This window comes from Hyaena hyaena, unplaced genomic scaffold (assembly GCF_003009895.1).
Source record: "Hyaena hyaena isolate Hyena2069 unplaced genomic scaffold, ASM300989v1 scaffold_227, whole genome shotgun sequence".
NCBI lineage: Eukaryota > Metazoa > Chordata > Mammalia > Carnivora > Hyaenidae > Hyaena > Hyaena hyaena.
Genome location: NW_024080859.1, coordinates 2,241,196 through 2,256,315, shown reverse-complemented (window position 1 = coordinate 2,256,315; position 15,120 = coordinate 2,241,196). Strand labels below are relative to the sequence as shown.

General features: G+C 58.4%; 1 protein-coding gene across 6 annotated transcripts in view; it reads right to left on the bottom strand.

Annotated features, from left to right (window-relative positions):
- Positions 1 to 2,401: 2,401 nt before the first annotated feature.
- Positions 2,402 to 15,120, bottom strand: part of BRD4 (bromodomain containing 4) — an 85,119-nt gene continuing 72,400 nt past the window's right edge. For 3 of the 6 annotated variants that reach the window (XM_039243377.1, XM_039243376.1, XM_039243380.1), the window contains 8 exons: positions 9,870 to 9,922; positions 9,376 to 9,754; positions 8,160 to 8,747; positions 5,210 to 5,584; positions 4,948 to 5,078; positions 4,602 to 4,807; positions 4,265 to 4,502; positions 2,402 to 3,959 (listed from right to left, as the gene is read on the bottom strand). In XM_039243377.1, the coding sequence (XP_039099308.1) occupies positions 3,891 to 3,959; positions 4,265 to 4,502; positions 4,602 to 4,807; positions 4,948 to 5,078; positions 5,210 to 5,584; positions 8,160 to 8,747; positions 9,376 to 9,754; positions 9,870 to 9,922 (2,039 nt within the window). In that variant the 3' untranslated portion in view covers positions 2,402 to 3,890. Of the gene's footprint in view, positions 3,960 to 4,264; positions 4,503 to 4,601; positions 4,808 to 4,947; positions 5,079 to 5,209; positions 5,585 to 8,159; positions 8,748 to 9,375; positions 9,755 to 9,869; positions 9,923 to 13,336; positions 14,598 to 15,120 lie in introns of those variants that run through there. The other 3 variants (XM_039243378.1, XM_039243379.1, XM_039243381.1) reach the window with 3 other exon arrangements.

Below are 15,120 nucleotides of genomic sequence, written 5' to 3'. Positions count from 1 at the left end.
GTCAGCCCCGCCCCTTGCACGGCTGTGATTGGAGGACGGTGGTCATTGACGTGCGGGTGACAGGTCTCGCCGGGGAGCCAATCGGCAGGTGTGGAGGCTGGGACGGGGGGGTGGGGGTTCGCCTGTGGCGACCAATAGAGACGCAGAGACCCTAACTTCTAGAGGGCCGACCCCGGGCCGGGAGCCGGAGGACCGGGCCGGTTGTGTCCCTGGGGCTGCCAGAAAGAGGAAGTAGGGCAGGATCGGTCGAGAAAGCCGACAGGGCAGCTTCTTCTTCCTGTTTTGGAACCTTCCCCCAAGATCCTGAACATTTCATGGTCACTCATCGTTTAACCCATATGACAACCCTATTAAGTGTACGTACTATTATCACATCCCTGTATTACAGACGACGAACCTGAAATTCGGGGATTAAGTTATTTGCCTAAAGCCATACAACTTGCTGAACAGGACTTTCGAAAAAAGCAACAATCTGGGGCTCCACCTCTCCCGTCCGGAGGCAGCCACTGGAACGCTTTTAGCTTTCTTCTGGTGGTTACCCAGACATCTTGATAGGCTTGTGTGGCCATTTCTTGAGGACCAGTTGAGGGTGTTCATTAGGCATGGACTTGCTCCTCCCCATCACCGGACGGACCCTACCCATTTTTAGTTTTCCTATTGGTTTACTCTAACTTTAAACACCCCTCTCGTTATTTTTGTCACCTCTCACCGCTAACCTTTACCTTTGTGTTGTTAGACTGCTAAACATGACACCGTCCTGGGCCCATAATTAAATCTGTGGGTTCCTACTTAAAAGGAGAATGGTGGTTTATGTGGTTCCGGCGCGGTCAACAATGTATCTCAGCACCGGGTAGACGGCTATGATTACATGGCCTGTATTGTACAAAGGTTTATTCTCCCTGTACTTAGTACCTTTCTTTTCTTGCACGATTAGGCTGGATCACAGCTTCGGTTTCTTTTACACTTTCCATCAAATCAATCCTCCAACCACTGGGTGATCCCAGTATCCCTCGTGAGTCCTCTGATTTGGCTGCGTGGCTGGTGGGAGTCTGGGGATCGCCCTTCTTCCTCTGCCACACACAACCGCCTCCCACCATCTCCATACCCCAGCTTTGCCCTCAGACAAAAAGACAGCAGTAGTCACAGGATGGTTAATTTTATATTCAGTACAAATGTTTATTTTTGCAATGAGAACTGCACAAAAAAAAAAAACCTTTAGTATATAAGTGAAAAGTCTACGAATTCCCTTCTACAAATGTCTAAAGTGTTTAATACAAGTCTCAGATTCACTGACATAATTATTGGCCAAGCGATCCGTGCATACAGTACAGTAGGGGCTTGTACACACCTCTTACTCTTGTATAGGACTAAGATTTCTAGTACTGTGGGAGGGAATGGGAAATGGCCAGAAAAATTAAATAGTAGATCCAAGTTCTAATTACAACCCAGTTAGAGGAACACCCATCAGGGAGGTGTGGAGAGGGCCGTGGCAGAGTTTTAAATCTTTAGAAGGAAGGTGCAGACAAAACCATTTCTCCAGCTACACAGTTGGACCTGGCCTGGGGAAGTTACTGAACATAACACGAGACAGAAATGAGGGGGTGGGACGAGATGGAAGAAACCCCAAAGAACTGATGCGAGTCCCCCCCACTTGAACCAGCCCGGTGGCACATTGAGGAAGTGCCTGCTGGGGGGCGGGGCAAGGGTGAGGAGAGTGGGGGCCTCTGGCCGGATGCCCAAACTACAGAACCCAAACACAAGATGATACGAGGGCTTTTCTGGCTGAAACAGAAAGGGAAGTAGGGGCCAAGAAACAGTGCTAGAAATGGTTACGTTTCTGCACACGTGATACTTTCGTCTTACATCCTAGGGGCCGCTCTTGGGTGCCCCCCGCCTTGTGGCACACCGTTGGGCACACAGGTGCGGGTGGCAGGGTGGCCACAGCGCAGGACCTCTTGGCAGGCATGTGTGCGTGCGTGTCTATGTGCATGGGGCAGGGGAGGATCCCGTTCTGGGGGGGATGTACGCTTCTCTAAGAACGTCTGGTTAACCCTGAGCTTAAATGAAAGGAGTAGTTAAGGTAGAGGAAGGCAAGGTGGCAGAAGTGGCCCAAGTCCTCTGGAGAGTGGGGGACCAGGATGGAGGAGGGCGGTCGGGGGAAATACTGTCTGGAGTCTGGCCAGGTTCTGCTGGAGCATGTTAACCCCGCTAGGAGACCAGGGTCCACGGGAGGAATGGGTACCTGGGCTCCCTGTCACAGCTTCAACTTGGTCACAGGAGATGGCCTAGGTGGCCCTGGTGGTAGTTCTCATACACAGGTGGTTTGGGATGGGGGCTGGGGGGGCTGGGCCTAACCTAGGCAACAGGTTGTTCACAAAAAAATGTCAGGAAGACACCAGCATTAAAAAAGAGAGATGTGTTTATTCCATGATCAGTACAGACCAAATGCATATTCACCGTATGAAAGTCAAACCAGTCAGTGACTCCAGAGTTTGGCCAACACTGAGGCACCAGCGTCGTGGTGTAGAGTGGGTTCTCATGGCACACGTAACCTCACCAAGGGCTCCAATTACAAAATTAAAAAAAAAAAAAAAAAAAAGAAAAAAAAAACGTAGGGGAAGCGGCAGCCGGCTGGTCGGGCTGGGTGGGGCGCCTCTGCCTCGGAGGTCTGCGCCCCCAGCCCCTAGTGCCCGCCTCGGCCCCTGGCCCTTCCTTTCCTGGTAAAAAACAACTCAAAACAGATCTGACATTAAAAAAACAAAGGAGGAGGGAGGGGAAAGAAAACATGGCTTTATAATTAAAAATAGACTAATAAAGTTTGAAACTGAGTAAAATATAGGCAGTTTTTTTTTTTGTTTTGTGTGTTTTGTTTTGTTTTTTGTGGGTTTTTTTTTTTTGAGTTTTTTTTACACCAGTTTGGTGGAGTCACCAACAAACTTCAAACAAAGATATGCCAACTATGTTCACTACACAGTACAGCCACGGTCACACACTACCCACAGCGCGGTGGCAGCCGCCGCTCAATGAGGAGACGATCACACCATTTCGGAGAGAAGCAGTGCCATTGTGTCTGGAGGAGAAGAGAGAATTAAAAATAAAATAGAATCCAACAAAAAATATATATATAGAAAAAAAAACCCAGAAACACAGGTGGGAAGGAACTGACTTTGGTTGGTGGCCTCACTCACCAGGCGAGGCCGGCCCACACACGCACGTGTGACAGTCACCTCGCTCCAAATTGCCATGGACACACACACACCTCCACGGCACTATTCCCTTTTGCACAAGCGAACACTTACAGAGAGCGGCTCTCGATTAAAGGCTTGTGGGGGGAGGGGAGGGGTGGGGTATGTTCAAGGCAAAGTCAGTGCCAGCAAGGGGGTGGGCCGGCGCCCTCGCCCGCCTCCAGCTCGCTCGGGCCTGCCCTGGCCTCCTGGGAGCGGGCGGTGGTGGCTGGGGTGTGGGGGGAAGGACTCCTGGTGGGCAGGACGTCACGAACGTCACTTTCTTGGGGACAGAAACCAGTCACGGTGGTGGCGGCAGCAACAATGTCCTGTGTATACTGTGTAGACATTTGGCGGAGAGCAGGGCCTGTGCCCTGCACGCGGGGACGCGTGGCTTGGGTCTGGCCGGCACTGGCTCGTGGCGAGGCGTGCTCTGAGCTGACGTCCTGTGAGGGGGTGGTGGGTGGCGGGCTGTCCGGCTGGCTGTAAGGCAGACAGGCTCTGCGATCCTCAGCTGCCCGTCAGGCCTGCCCCGGGCATAGCATGCAGGAGGGCCAGGCCCGGAGACACCCCCTCGCCGCTGCTACCGCCTCCACTGCCGCCCCTAACACTATGGAGAGTCAACGTTTTGCCAGAAAATCAAAGTCAGAAGTCACCTAGGTGCTCTCAGAAAAGATTTTCTTCAAATATTGACAATAGATCACTCTGGAAATTCATGTCAATGGTAGCTGCCATCTGGAGGGGAGAGAAGGGAAGGAGCGAGTGAGAAGAGGTGCCCTACCCTGGCTACAGCTTCCAAACTCCCGGCCCCTCACCCCCTTCCAGCACTGGCCATGCCCTCAGGGCCCACACCCAGGAACCTCGGCACCGGCCCTGAGGCCAGCGCAGTGCGGAGGAGCAGGAGCCCTGCTGTCCCGAGGCCCCACCCCATGGGTGCTCACCCCACCTCTCGGACACGGGCTGCCTCCACCCCGCCGTTCGTGGTTCCCTTTCCTGGCCCCTCCCAAGGGTGGACTCCTGCCCAGAGGTCCCCGACTCACCGCTTCCCGGCGCCTTCGCTCCTGCTCCCGCTTTCGGGCCAACTCCCTCTGCTGGTCCAGCATGGACTGGGGCTGGGAGCTCTGGGCCTGGGGGGTGGCGGCGGCGGCCACAGCGGCCGCCTGCTGCTGCTGCTGCTGCTGCTGCTCCTGCCGTTGCTGTTGCTGCTGCTCCTGGCGCCGGCGTGCCTCCTCGTGGGCTCGCCGGGCCTGCTCCAGCGCATCCTCGTCCTCTCGGCTCCTGAGGGGAGCAGGCCAGAGCAGCCAGTGAGCAGGGGGGGCGGCAAGCAGCGCAGAGCAAGCCCCAGAACACCCCAGGCTGCCTGCAGCCCCAGCCCACCTCATGCGCTCCTGCCGAAGCCGCTCCTTCTCCTTTTCCGCGTGCTCAGCCTGCGCCTTCAGGGCCTTCTCGCGCTCCTCCTTCTCCCTGGCGGCCCGGCGGAACTGCTCGAAGCTGTCACTCGAGGACTTGGCTGTGGAGGACGGGGTGGTGGGATGCTTCTGCACCAGGCTAGCCCAGGAGCCCATGTTCTTGATTTTTAAGTCCTGCCGGGCAGAGAAACCACAGGGTGGGGGTGAGGGGCCCTGCCACGTCTGGACTCCTCCCAAGAGGCCCAAAGCCTGAGGGCACACCCACTAAGGTGCCTCCCTGGAGTGAGGGACCCTCGTGGACTCACTGTTCCTACCTTTTTGGGTGCAACTGGCGTCTTCGGCTCCTGTTTCTGTTTGTCCTTGTCGGGGGCCCCTGGTGGGGGTGCATTCTGCTCAGGGGGCCGGATCACAGGCCTCCCGACGTCCACAGGCTTCATCTCAGGCCCTGGAACACAAAGAGCTTGTGGGCCTTGGCTGGGGCCTAGTCCCCCCTGCCCCCAAGCCCAGCAGGGCACAGTCAATCAGCCCACAGGAAGCTCTCGTCCAGTGCAGGCCGGGGGCAGAGAGGGCACTCACGTTGGGGCAGGTGAACAGGCGCCTTGATGCTCTCCGGGTGCTTAGGGGGCTCTGGCCGCAGCGAGGGGCTGAAAGGCTCGCTGCGGATGATGGGTGAGTGGATCTTCTCCTCCTTCACCACCACCAGGGGCTGGGGCTGGACCACAGAGGCTGCGCGCAGCTCCTGGGACGGCACAGGCATGGTGGCCGGTGAGGCAGGCGGGTGCCTCTGGCACCGGCCCACACCTGGCCCTGGGGGTTGTGGCCCAGCTCTGCCCTTTACCTGCTTCTTAGGCTGGACGTTTTGCTGGGGTGGCGACTGGTGGGTCAGGCTCTGGAACGGTGGCATCTGGGGGGAATGTATCATAAGCGGGGAGGGAGCTTCGCGGAGGTGACCTAGGAGAGGTGACAAGGAGCACATCAAGTTCTGTGGAAGCCACTGGCCTGTGCCTGGCCAAGCACCACAGTGGCTGAGCCCCGAGCAGGTCCGGCCCCACAGTGGGTCAGGCCCCTAGCTCCGTGTCCAGCAGCGCTGTGTGGGGCCATGAGCTCAGTCCTGGTGTCAATCTTCAGAATTCTTTGAAAAGTGAAGATCCTGGTGTATTTGGTCCCACGTAAGGTCTAGGCCTGAGTGCTTTTCAAAGCTTTCCAGAGGCCTCTATGGCACAGCCTAGGTTAAAGATGAGGCACATCAATAACCTCACAGAACACACAGCCTGGGCTCCCAGGTGTCCATGCATGGCTTAACCCGCCTGCAGGGAAGACTGCTTTGGGCCTAGGGCCACACGCCCAGGGCCCTCCCCACACCACTTAGCTTGCAAGCCCCACACAAGGGGGACCCCTGGAATGGCCCACCACCGCACAGCTGGGAGAACAGTCCTTGCCTTGCAGCTCTTAATGGGAAGTGGACCAGCCCACCCACCCACCTTCCTCAAACCAAAGGTCGGGGGTAGGGGTAGGGGATGGTTGGTTGAGGTCCCGGCAGCCACGAGGTCGAGGTCCAAGTACCTGGGACAGGATAGGAGTCTGGAAAGCTCCATCAAAGCACTTAAACCTGACGGCCCGCTTGCACTGGTGAGAAAACAGCCTCAGGTCATAGTCCCCAAGTCCTGCCTTCAGCTCTTCTGCTTACCCTACCCCGGAACCGCCCTCCTGCCTGAATCCTTGCCACGTCTTGCCAGCTCCAGTGTGGGACAAGCCACACGTGCCCACAACACAGAGCCACCTCCCTGCAGTGCCTTCCTCACTCCTGGGTCCTGCTTTGTGCCTCACAGTCAACAACCTAACCCAAGTTCCGCATGCAGGCCCTTCCAGTGACCTCCTCCAGGCTGGATTCCAGCTGCCATCTGCCAGCATAGACACAAACACCCTTGGCCCTTCCTCCAGTCTCCCGGGCCTGGCACAGACACAACGCTCCAGGTATGGTGGACCCTCCCTGCCCATCTCTACACAGCCAGAACTTGCTCCTAACCTCAGAAAGGCAGAATGGCTGCTCAGAGACAACATGGTGGCAAGGATCAGCCTGCCCCTACTCCTCGGCCCCGTGTGGCAGGTTTTGCCAGACTTTGTGTTGGGGGCCCCAGTTCAGGCCTAGGACAGGACTGCGACAGCCTCTTGTCCGGGTGGCTCCCTCAGCAGCACTGGTTTCATCCACCGGCCATTAGAGGGGAGGCCCAACAGCTCAGGGATAGTGCCTACGAGCTGGCCACCTGCCCACGGGTGCCTGTGAAACCCCCTTGAGACTCCAACTGCTGGCCTTTGGCCCTTAGTTCCCAGCTGTGTTCCAAACCACACTGGTCCCTGTGACCCATCCCAGGCTGCAGAAGAGCAGAGCAGTGGGCCTGGGGACTCACAGCATAGGTGGCCAGAAGAGGCTTACCCCACCCCGAGTACTGGCTCTGCTGAAGGCAGCTCGTCACCTGCCCCCGACGAACTCACACAGGGGAAGCCTGGCCTTCCTCAAGGGTGAGAATAGGCAGAGTGGCACAGCTACCCGGGACCAGCACCAGCCTTTCCCAGGGAGGACAGACAGCTGTTCTTGGCTCAGGGCATGCAATGATCCACTTGGCACCTGGCAGCTTTTGCTAGGTTTACGAGCAGTCACGGCTCGAGATCGACAGCCTTGTTGTTCAATTTGCAGGCAGCACCTGCAGTCCCCAGCCAGGCTGCGCGGTCTGCCCTGCCACAGCCAAGAACCCCAACCCTGATCCTCACGCGTCAGCACACCAGGAGGCGCTGACTACAACAATCCCCTCACTGAGGTCGGCCAGCACGGTTTGGTCACAGCCACTGAAAGAACAAGGGACAGGAAAGGCGAGAGGGTGTGGCCTGATCACTGCTGTGGAAAAGGGTAGCCTGGATCAGGCTGGAGAAAGGGAGCAGGAAATGGGAGATGGCTCCTGGGTGTGCTCCAAGCCACCTCTCTCTCAGCTTAAACCCAATTCTCTCCCACACGGTCCTCACTCTACCAGGTGAGCTTTACAACGCAGAGAGCAGAGCATCTAGTCCGGCAGGTTCCCAAACAGCCCCTGCTACCCTGGCCCGCCCCTAGCTCGGCCTGGACCTCACCTCCCACCCTGTTTGTGAAATTGGCTCCGGCTCATCCTTTGATACCTCCTCCAGGAAGCCTGTCCTGACTTCCAGAAATGGATCAGATGCCTCCCTGGGCTCCTGGTTTCCCCACCTAGCAGGATCATGATGCACTGTAACGCTCCTGACCGCAACTTCCAAGACAAGGGCCAGCGGGGACCCCGTTCTCAGTCATCTCAGGTTGCAAGCCAAGACAGACCCCAGGTAACAATGCTCCATGAAGCACCAATGCTTCCTTTCAGTTGCCTCTCCAATGAACCCAGAGCCTTCAAGGATCAGCTCTGAGCCCACCATGAGCCGACCCACCAGGCTTCTTAAAAACAAGATGCCGGGCCCAACATCAGCCTTCCCAGAGCCCGGGGGGCGGGTAGGGCCAGCTTACCGGTTGAATAGGGGTCCGACTTGTGGTGCCTGGGTGAAGGGTGGTGCTGGATGACCTGTTGAGGCTTGGCGGGCTGTGGCGGCGGGGGCTGCTGGCCGGGGGGTGGGTGTGCAGGCTGCTGGCCGGGGGGTGGTGGGGGCTGCTGGATGTGGGCAGGGAACTGCATGGGCTGCATGTGCACAGGCCGCGGGGGTGGCTGGTGCTGCTGCTGGGGCGGTGGCTGGGGCTGGGGGGGCGGTGGCGGTGGCTGCTGCTGCAGCTGCTGCTGCACAGAGGGATGGGGTGGGGGCGGGAGGGGGGGTGGGGGCTGGGACTGCACCTTCACGGAAGGGAGTAGTGGTGTGGGGGGCTGCACCTTCTGCAGCTGCTGCAGGTAGAGCTGCATCTGCATGGAGGTGAGGGGTGGGGCAGGTGGCTCTTCATCCTCCTGCAATAGCACTTGGGGGGGCTGAGCCATGGGGGGCTGTGGGAGAAGGGGTGGCTGGGCCAGGGCAGGCGACACGGCCGGGGGCCGGGCGGGCTTGGGGGGCAGGGCGGCGGCTCGGTTGCTGGGCCGCGACGGCTGCTGGGGCAGCGCGTTGTGCAAAGCTGGAAAGACAACGGCGTGGCAGTGAGTCTCAGGGCTCCCACACCCCAGGGTCCCCGGCCTGGCCTTCCCACCCATCCTGACTCCCTACCAGTCTCCCTCCAATGGTAGGAGGCTTCCCACCAACGCAGGAATAAGAACAGTGTCCAGAGAGGTCTATGGGATGGGGCCCCTCACCAGGGCCACTCTGCCCTACACTCTGCATCCCCGCCTTCCTCTTGCCCTTTGGGTCCCAGAGCAGGCCTTCCCTGAACCCCCCAGCTACATCCTCTCTGACACACGTGTGTGCCCCCAGCACCTCCATCCTCAATTGGGAGTTGGGGGCGGCATGCGTCAGCATATCTTTTTTCCATCTCCTGCGACGCCCGGCCCAGCAGAAGAAACAAACCCGTGTCTTCCATACCCAAGAACTAACTCTTATGTGGGGCCTGTCCCCTGGCGTCGCACGTAATTTCTTTAATGGCTCTGAAAAGCAACCGACCTCCCTCTGGAAGCAAGACAACTACAGCCGAGGGTGGGGGTGGGGGTGGGGGTGTGGCGTTCCACGGGTGGCCAAGAATGCCTCGTCAGTGAACGAGCAGGACGGGAAGGCGGCCTCCCCGCACCCCGGCAGGCGCGGCTGCAGCTCACCTGGAGGAGAGACCACCGAGTGCTGGTTGAGATGAGGTGGAGTGCTGTGCTCGGGCGGCTGGGGCAGGTGGGGGGGCAGCTCGGGCTGCGGCAGGTGCAGGATGGGCTGGGTGAAGTGGCCGATGGGGTCGAAGACGCTGCCCGGGAGCTGGGGCTCCAGGACAGGCACCTGGGCGGTGATGAAGGGCGGAGGCGAGGACTTCATCGCGGGGGCTGCCTGTGGTGGCATGGAAGGTGGGGGCGGCGGGGGTGGGGGTGGCTGCTGCTGCTGCGGAGGCGGAGGCGGCGGGGGCTGCTGGGGCGGCTGGGGTGGCGGCGGGGGCTGCTGGGGCACGGGGGCCGGGGCCTGCTGCATCTGCTGATGGTGGTGGTGATGGTGCTGCAGACAGACAGGCTGACGTCAGGCAGGAGGAACATGCCTAGGTACCCTCCGGGCCCACGAGGGCAGGTGGCCAACTGCTCACCTGCTGGAAGACACCCCTGAGACCACGTACCTTCTTCTGCTCCCTCCCGGGGTGCCCCTTCTTTTTTGACTTCGGAGCCATCTCTGCAGAGGGAAAGAGAAGGTGGTGAGGCTCTCGGGGAGAGCATGGTGAGCTGGCCTCAGAGGCAGAGCCAGAGCCAGGAGAAAACAGAGGGTAAGTTCAGAAGGGCCAGTGACGGTGAGAGGGAAGGTGGCTGATTCTGTCAGGAATGGGAGTCGGCCATGGGAGAGGAAGACGTGTGGGGTGTCACCTACCCATTTGCCTGCCACTTTTCCTAGTGGGGACCACGTATGAAAAGCCTCCCTGCCCACCAGCTCCACTAAGGGTTGACGCCCGGGTATGCTGGGAGATGAGCTACGGAGACCTCCTCGTCCAGTGTCTCTCCCACTTGCTGGGTCAGACACCCCTGTGGGGACCGAGGTGTCCGCACCCCAACCTGCTTTGCCTTGGGAACAATAGTGCCGTTCAAAATTATCACATCCATTTGATGGATCAGCTGAGTGAGGCCCAGAGAGGTTAAGGGACTTGCCCCGTGTCAAGGAGCTACAGAGCAACAACACGGCCACCTCCAACTGTAGTGCCCTCTAAGCTAGCTCCTTCCCATCCTCCCAGGGGAAGCAGAGATGCACAACCGCGGTGAGAGAGTGGTGGAGTCAGCATGGGCCAAGCCCTGGCCGCAAAGAGAGCACGCTGGGGGGGGGGGGGGGGGGGGAGGGAAGGAAGCAGGCCAGCCTCCCAGGAATGACCTGGAGGAAACGGAGAAGGTGGCTCAGTACCACGGCCAGCAAAGGTGGCCACCAACCAGCATCCCCTTCCTTGTGAGAGAACAGCCTCAGACAAGTCCCCGTGTTGGGACACAGCCAATGTGTGGCAGGGAGAAGGCAGTGTGTGCCCTGGTTCCTCAGGGGCCAGTGGCTTGTTGCTGCCATTGCATGGCCTTGTCTGGGTGGGCCTGGCCCTGCAAGGAACGTGCAACAGCCAGTGCACACACCAACCCGCAGATATATGCTAAGGATCTTCTGCCACCTGTTTGTCACTTGCCAAGAATCGCTGGTGTGCAAACCCCAGACGGGGGGAGGCCCAGGTGGCACTCTTGGCCTAGGAAATGATGAAGTCGACAACCAGGTGGGAGGCGGGACCCATGGTGCCTTTCAAGTTCCTGTCACCAAGAGACACCTCTTGGCTTTGCCTGGCTTCCCCTGAGCTCCTTGCCAGGGTGCCGGCTCTTGCTGGTGTCGGAGGACACATGCTTTGCCCCAGGCGGGGCCACTTCTGCTGGTAGCTGCTTCACGGAGGGCCGTGCCAAGCTTCTGTGAGGTGCACGGCCACAGGGGACGGCGCTACCAAAGCGGATGAGAAGGGACCTCATGCCTGCGAGAGCTCACCATTCCATGCAAGAGACAAGACAGGGACAGAGACCTTGGCAGCTACGGACACACGTCCTCATACAAATGGCAGCAACTGGGGACATCTGAAACACGGGAACCACACACCCAGCCTCAAACCCAGACACTGGAGATGCCAGGATAGAGGTTTCAGGGCCCTTTGGGTCACAGCAGGAAACCGGGGGAGAGGAACACTCTTGTGGGTGGGACATGCAAAGGGGACAGTGTGGGTGATTTGCGGGATTAGGGCCATGGTGCTGGCAGCTGTGGGGTGAAGGAGGAACGCTGAACTAGAAAGGTTGGAGGCCCAGGACCAAAGGGGCCCTCCACGCACCAGGGAGAGCACGGTGTACAGAGACCCCGGAGCCAAAGGGAGCAGGAGGAAGGGGCTGCAGATCCCTCCGGGATGGGCACCTCTCGCAGCAGATCCCAAGAATAGGCCCTGAACTCGAGGGAGGCTGGAGCAGCCACTCACACATGGGCAGGCCTTTGGGAGGCCGGGGGGGGAGATAGGTGATGGACAAGGGACGGGACTGGAAGCTAGAGTAAGAAAGGGCTCAATGGGGCAAGTCTGACCAGAAGACACTGTTGTGGGGAGATGGCTGGGATGTCCTGTCATCTCATGGACTGGGGGGAAGCCCCGTTTTTTTCTACCATAAAGGAGGGATGGTGGTGGCTCTGTGTGCCCTGTCTCCTCACAGGCCGTGAGCAGAGAGGCACACGTGAGCACATGCCAGGGGTTCCGGACAGTGAGTCTCGGCTGCCTTGGAAAGTGTCCCACGTGTCTGTCTGTCTGGGGAAGTGCCGGTGGTGGTGGTGGTGGGGGGAACAGGCCTAGAGTGGGAGAACCAGTGGGAGGTACACAGCAGAACTCCAGGACCAGAGGTCACAAAGGGGGCCAGTGGTGGGGACCAAGGGGTGCTGGAGCCTGTTTGGGACAGCATATGGCTCACGTGGCCCGAGCCTCCTGCTGGAGTTACTGGTAGGAAGACAAGACAAGAAGTGCACAGCTTCACAACACACCAGCCCGAGACACCCACACAAAACTCTCTAGAAAGGGTTACATGAAGATGGCCTCAAGTACTGTGTGATCTTTATTCCATGAAAATCTTGAACTCAACACAAATTTCATCTTTACATAGGATGGTAATTGTACAAAGAATTAAAACGTTTTTGTAAAATCTGATTAAAACACTGATTCCTCCCACCCCCCCACCCCCACTCAAGGGAAGGAGACAGGATTGAGGGTAAGGGCAGGGCAGAGGCCCAGACCACCCGCCCCTCCTACAGCAACTCCTCAGGCCCCGCACGTTGGCTGGTGTCTCGAGGCCCAGCTGGCACGCCCCCCCTGCTCACACAGCCCCCCTGCTCACACACAGGAGGCTGCCGATGGGGAGTGAGTGGGCACTGCTCTCTCTGCCCTATTCCTGGGGCACTGGGCACAGGCGACAGCTCGAGCCTAAAGATCGAGTTCCCAGACAGACAGAAGCCCAATGGGCAAGGCGGCCAGGATCCCTGGACAGCAAGGCTGCAAAGACCCTGCAGGCGAGCTGGCCTGTGGCTGCAGCTGGTGTGCCCGAGTGTGGGAAGGGGTGGGGCAGCGCACAGGCCGACACACGGGAATCCAGGCTGCCATTTGTTCCAAGACGGCAGAATCTTCCCAGAAAGACAATGCCAGCAGCTTCCCAACCGTCCTGTGGGAATCTCCGGGCATGAAGCCCCCTGGCTCCAGCCAGGCCGAGCTGCACTGGGAACACATCAGGCACAGGCCAAAGGGTAACTCAAAATAGTCTGTTTGGCAAATGAGCTGGACTGGAAGAAGACTGGCCAGAGGATCAAAGAGCAGCCTAGGAACTCGCAAGCATCACTGCAGGGCCCTGGAGAGGCTGGATCTAGAACCCAAGGCCCTGAGGAAGTGTCCCAGGATTTCTGCACAGGAGGAGGCCAGCGCCCGAGGGCTTGCTGCCAGTGAACTACACCTCCTCAAACTTGCTTCCAGCTCCAGAGGGCAGGCTCCAAGGTGCCAGGAGACTGCTACAAGCCTTGAAGAAGTACACACAAACTACACTTTAAAAAGAAAGAGGGAGGAAAAAAAAAAAAACACAAAAGCTCCCTGAAACACAGATGCTGTTCCTTAAGGGACTTTTCATCAGGCAGTTTTCTGCTGAAATGCTGGATTCATGACCAAAAAAGGGCCGATATTTATTTTTAGAGCCAAAAATCCTATTCAGTGCCTCTCACATGGTGTGGATGATGTGGCCGCCCTGGCCTACCCCACCCCCAGAGGCTGCCCTTGTTCTAGGCGACTGACGACTCGGAGGCTGCCTGCACTGGTGACGGCCCTTCAGAGATGTGCACGGAGCAGGCCCCGAGGGCTCTGATGGCCTCACTATGGACTGGTCCAGTGTTCTTGCCCACCAGCCCAGTGTCTCACCCCACTGGCGACGGGAATCGTGGACCCTAGAGGCTAGGTCACCTGACGGCATGGCCACTCCTCCTCAAGCGCCCCTTGCCAGTGGCTTTCCTAAAAGCAGCCCTTGTCCACTGCAGCCTGCTTCTAATTACTTGGGAGGGACAGGGAGGCAGCCCAAGAGGTACTTTCCCCTCGGTGACTTCAGGCGAAGAGCCCAAAAAAGTTGGGAAAATGCCCAACAGGCAACAATGGGAACAATGAAAACAGAAGGAAGACTCCAGGGGCCCGGGAGTCGGCTGTGCCTGGTGGCAGCCTCTGGCTGATGGAGCATCACAAGCCACCAGAGAGAGGGCACGCTGGGGGACAGCCCTGTGAGCTTTCGGGCCCAGCCAGGCTTGCCTCTAAAATCCCTGTTCCTCACTGGAGAAGGCTCTAGATATTAAAGTGTTCTTCTTTAGGCTGAATGAGATCTTCCCTGGGCTAACATCATTTTAAGGTCCAGGAGGAAAGCAGTTAGGATCCAGAAAAAGAGGGAGGGATGAAGAGAGAAAACATACTCGTGACGGGGCCTCGCACACGGAGCAGCACCACACGTATGTGTGTGCGGGGGGATTGTCATCACCCTCTGGGAGATGCCACCCACCCAAAAGACCCCAGACGACCAGGGAGGCTGGGCACGACAGCCAAGCAGTCTTTACAGAGGAGGCCCGGGTGGCCAGCCAAGCAGGCAGCCTTCCCGGAGGCGGGACTAGGCGTGTGCTGCTGGACATGACTAAATCCACCCCAGGGGACAGGCCCAGGGCTCTGAGGAATTCCATAACTTGATGGAGTCCTGTCCCTTTCACAGAAGAAAATGGACTTAAGCTATAGCTTGCTGGGAAGGAATCTGGAACTGAAGACCGTTTTATTAAGAGTCCGTGTCCAATGATTAGGCAGGACCTACATAGAGGGAGAGAGAAACCAGTGTGAGAGAAATGGTGTGGAATGTACCGTTCAAGTCACAAGAACAGAAGAACCACAGACCGAGCCAGCCTCCTGTGCCCTGCCCACGGACAGGGCACGAGAGAACGGCGCCGGAGCCTAGGAGCCCTGCCCCCTGCCTGGTCAGCCACGGGCGAGGACGGACCCACCTTTCCTTTACAAGGGCCACAGATCCGGCACATGTGGACGTCTCCAAAACCACCCAGAGCCTGCTCATGCTTCTACACAGAATAACTGCTTCCAGTAACAAGGTCCATTTGCACCCTGAGCGTGGGCCGGCACGTCCTCTGCTGGTCTCTGAATCTGAGAGATGCCCTGGCCTGTCCTACTTGCCATCACTCCCGAAGACCAGCCAGGTGTGCCACAGCCGTGACGCACCCCCGACTCTGAGCTCATCCCCTCTGGATCTGCTTTTCTGCACACTGTCTCTCTCAGGGAGGCGATGCCAGCCCTTCCTCAGGGCCTTGGCAGAGGTAAGAAA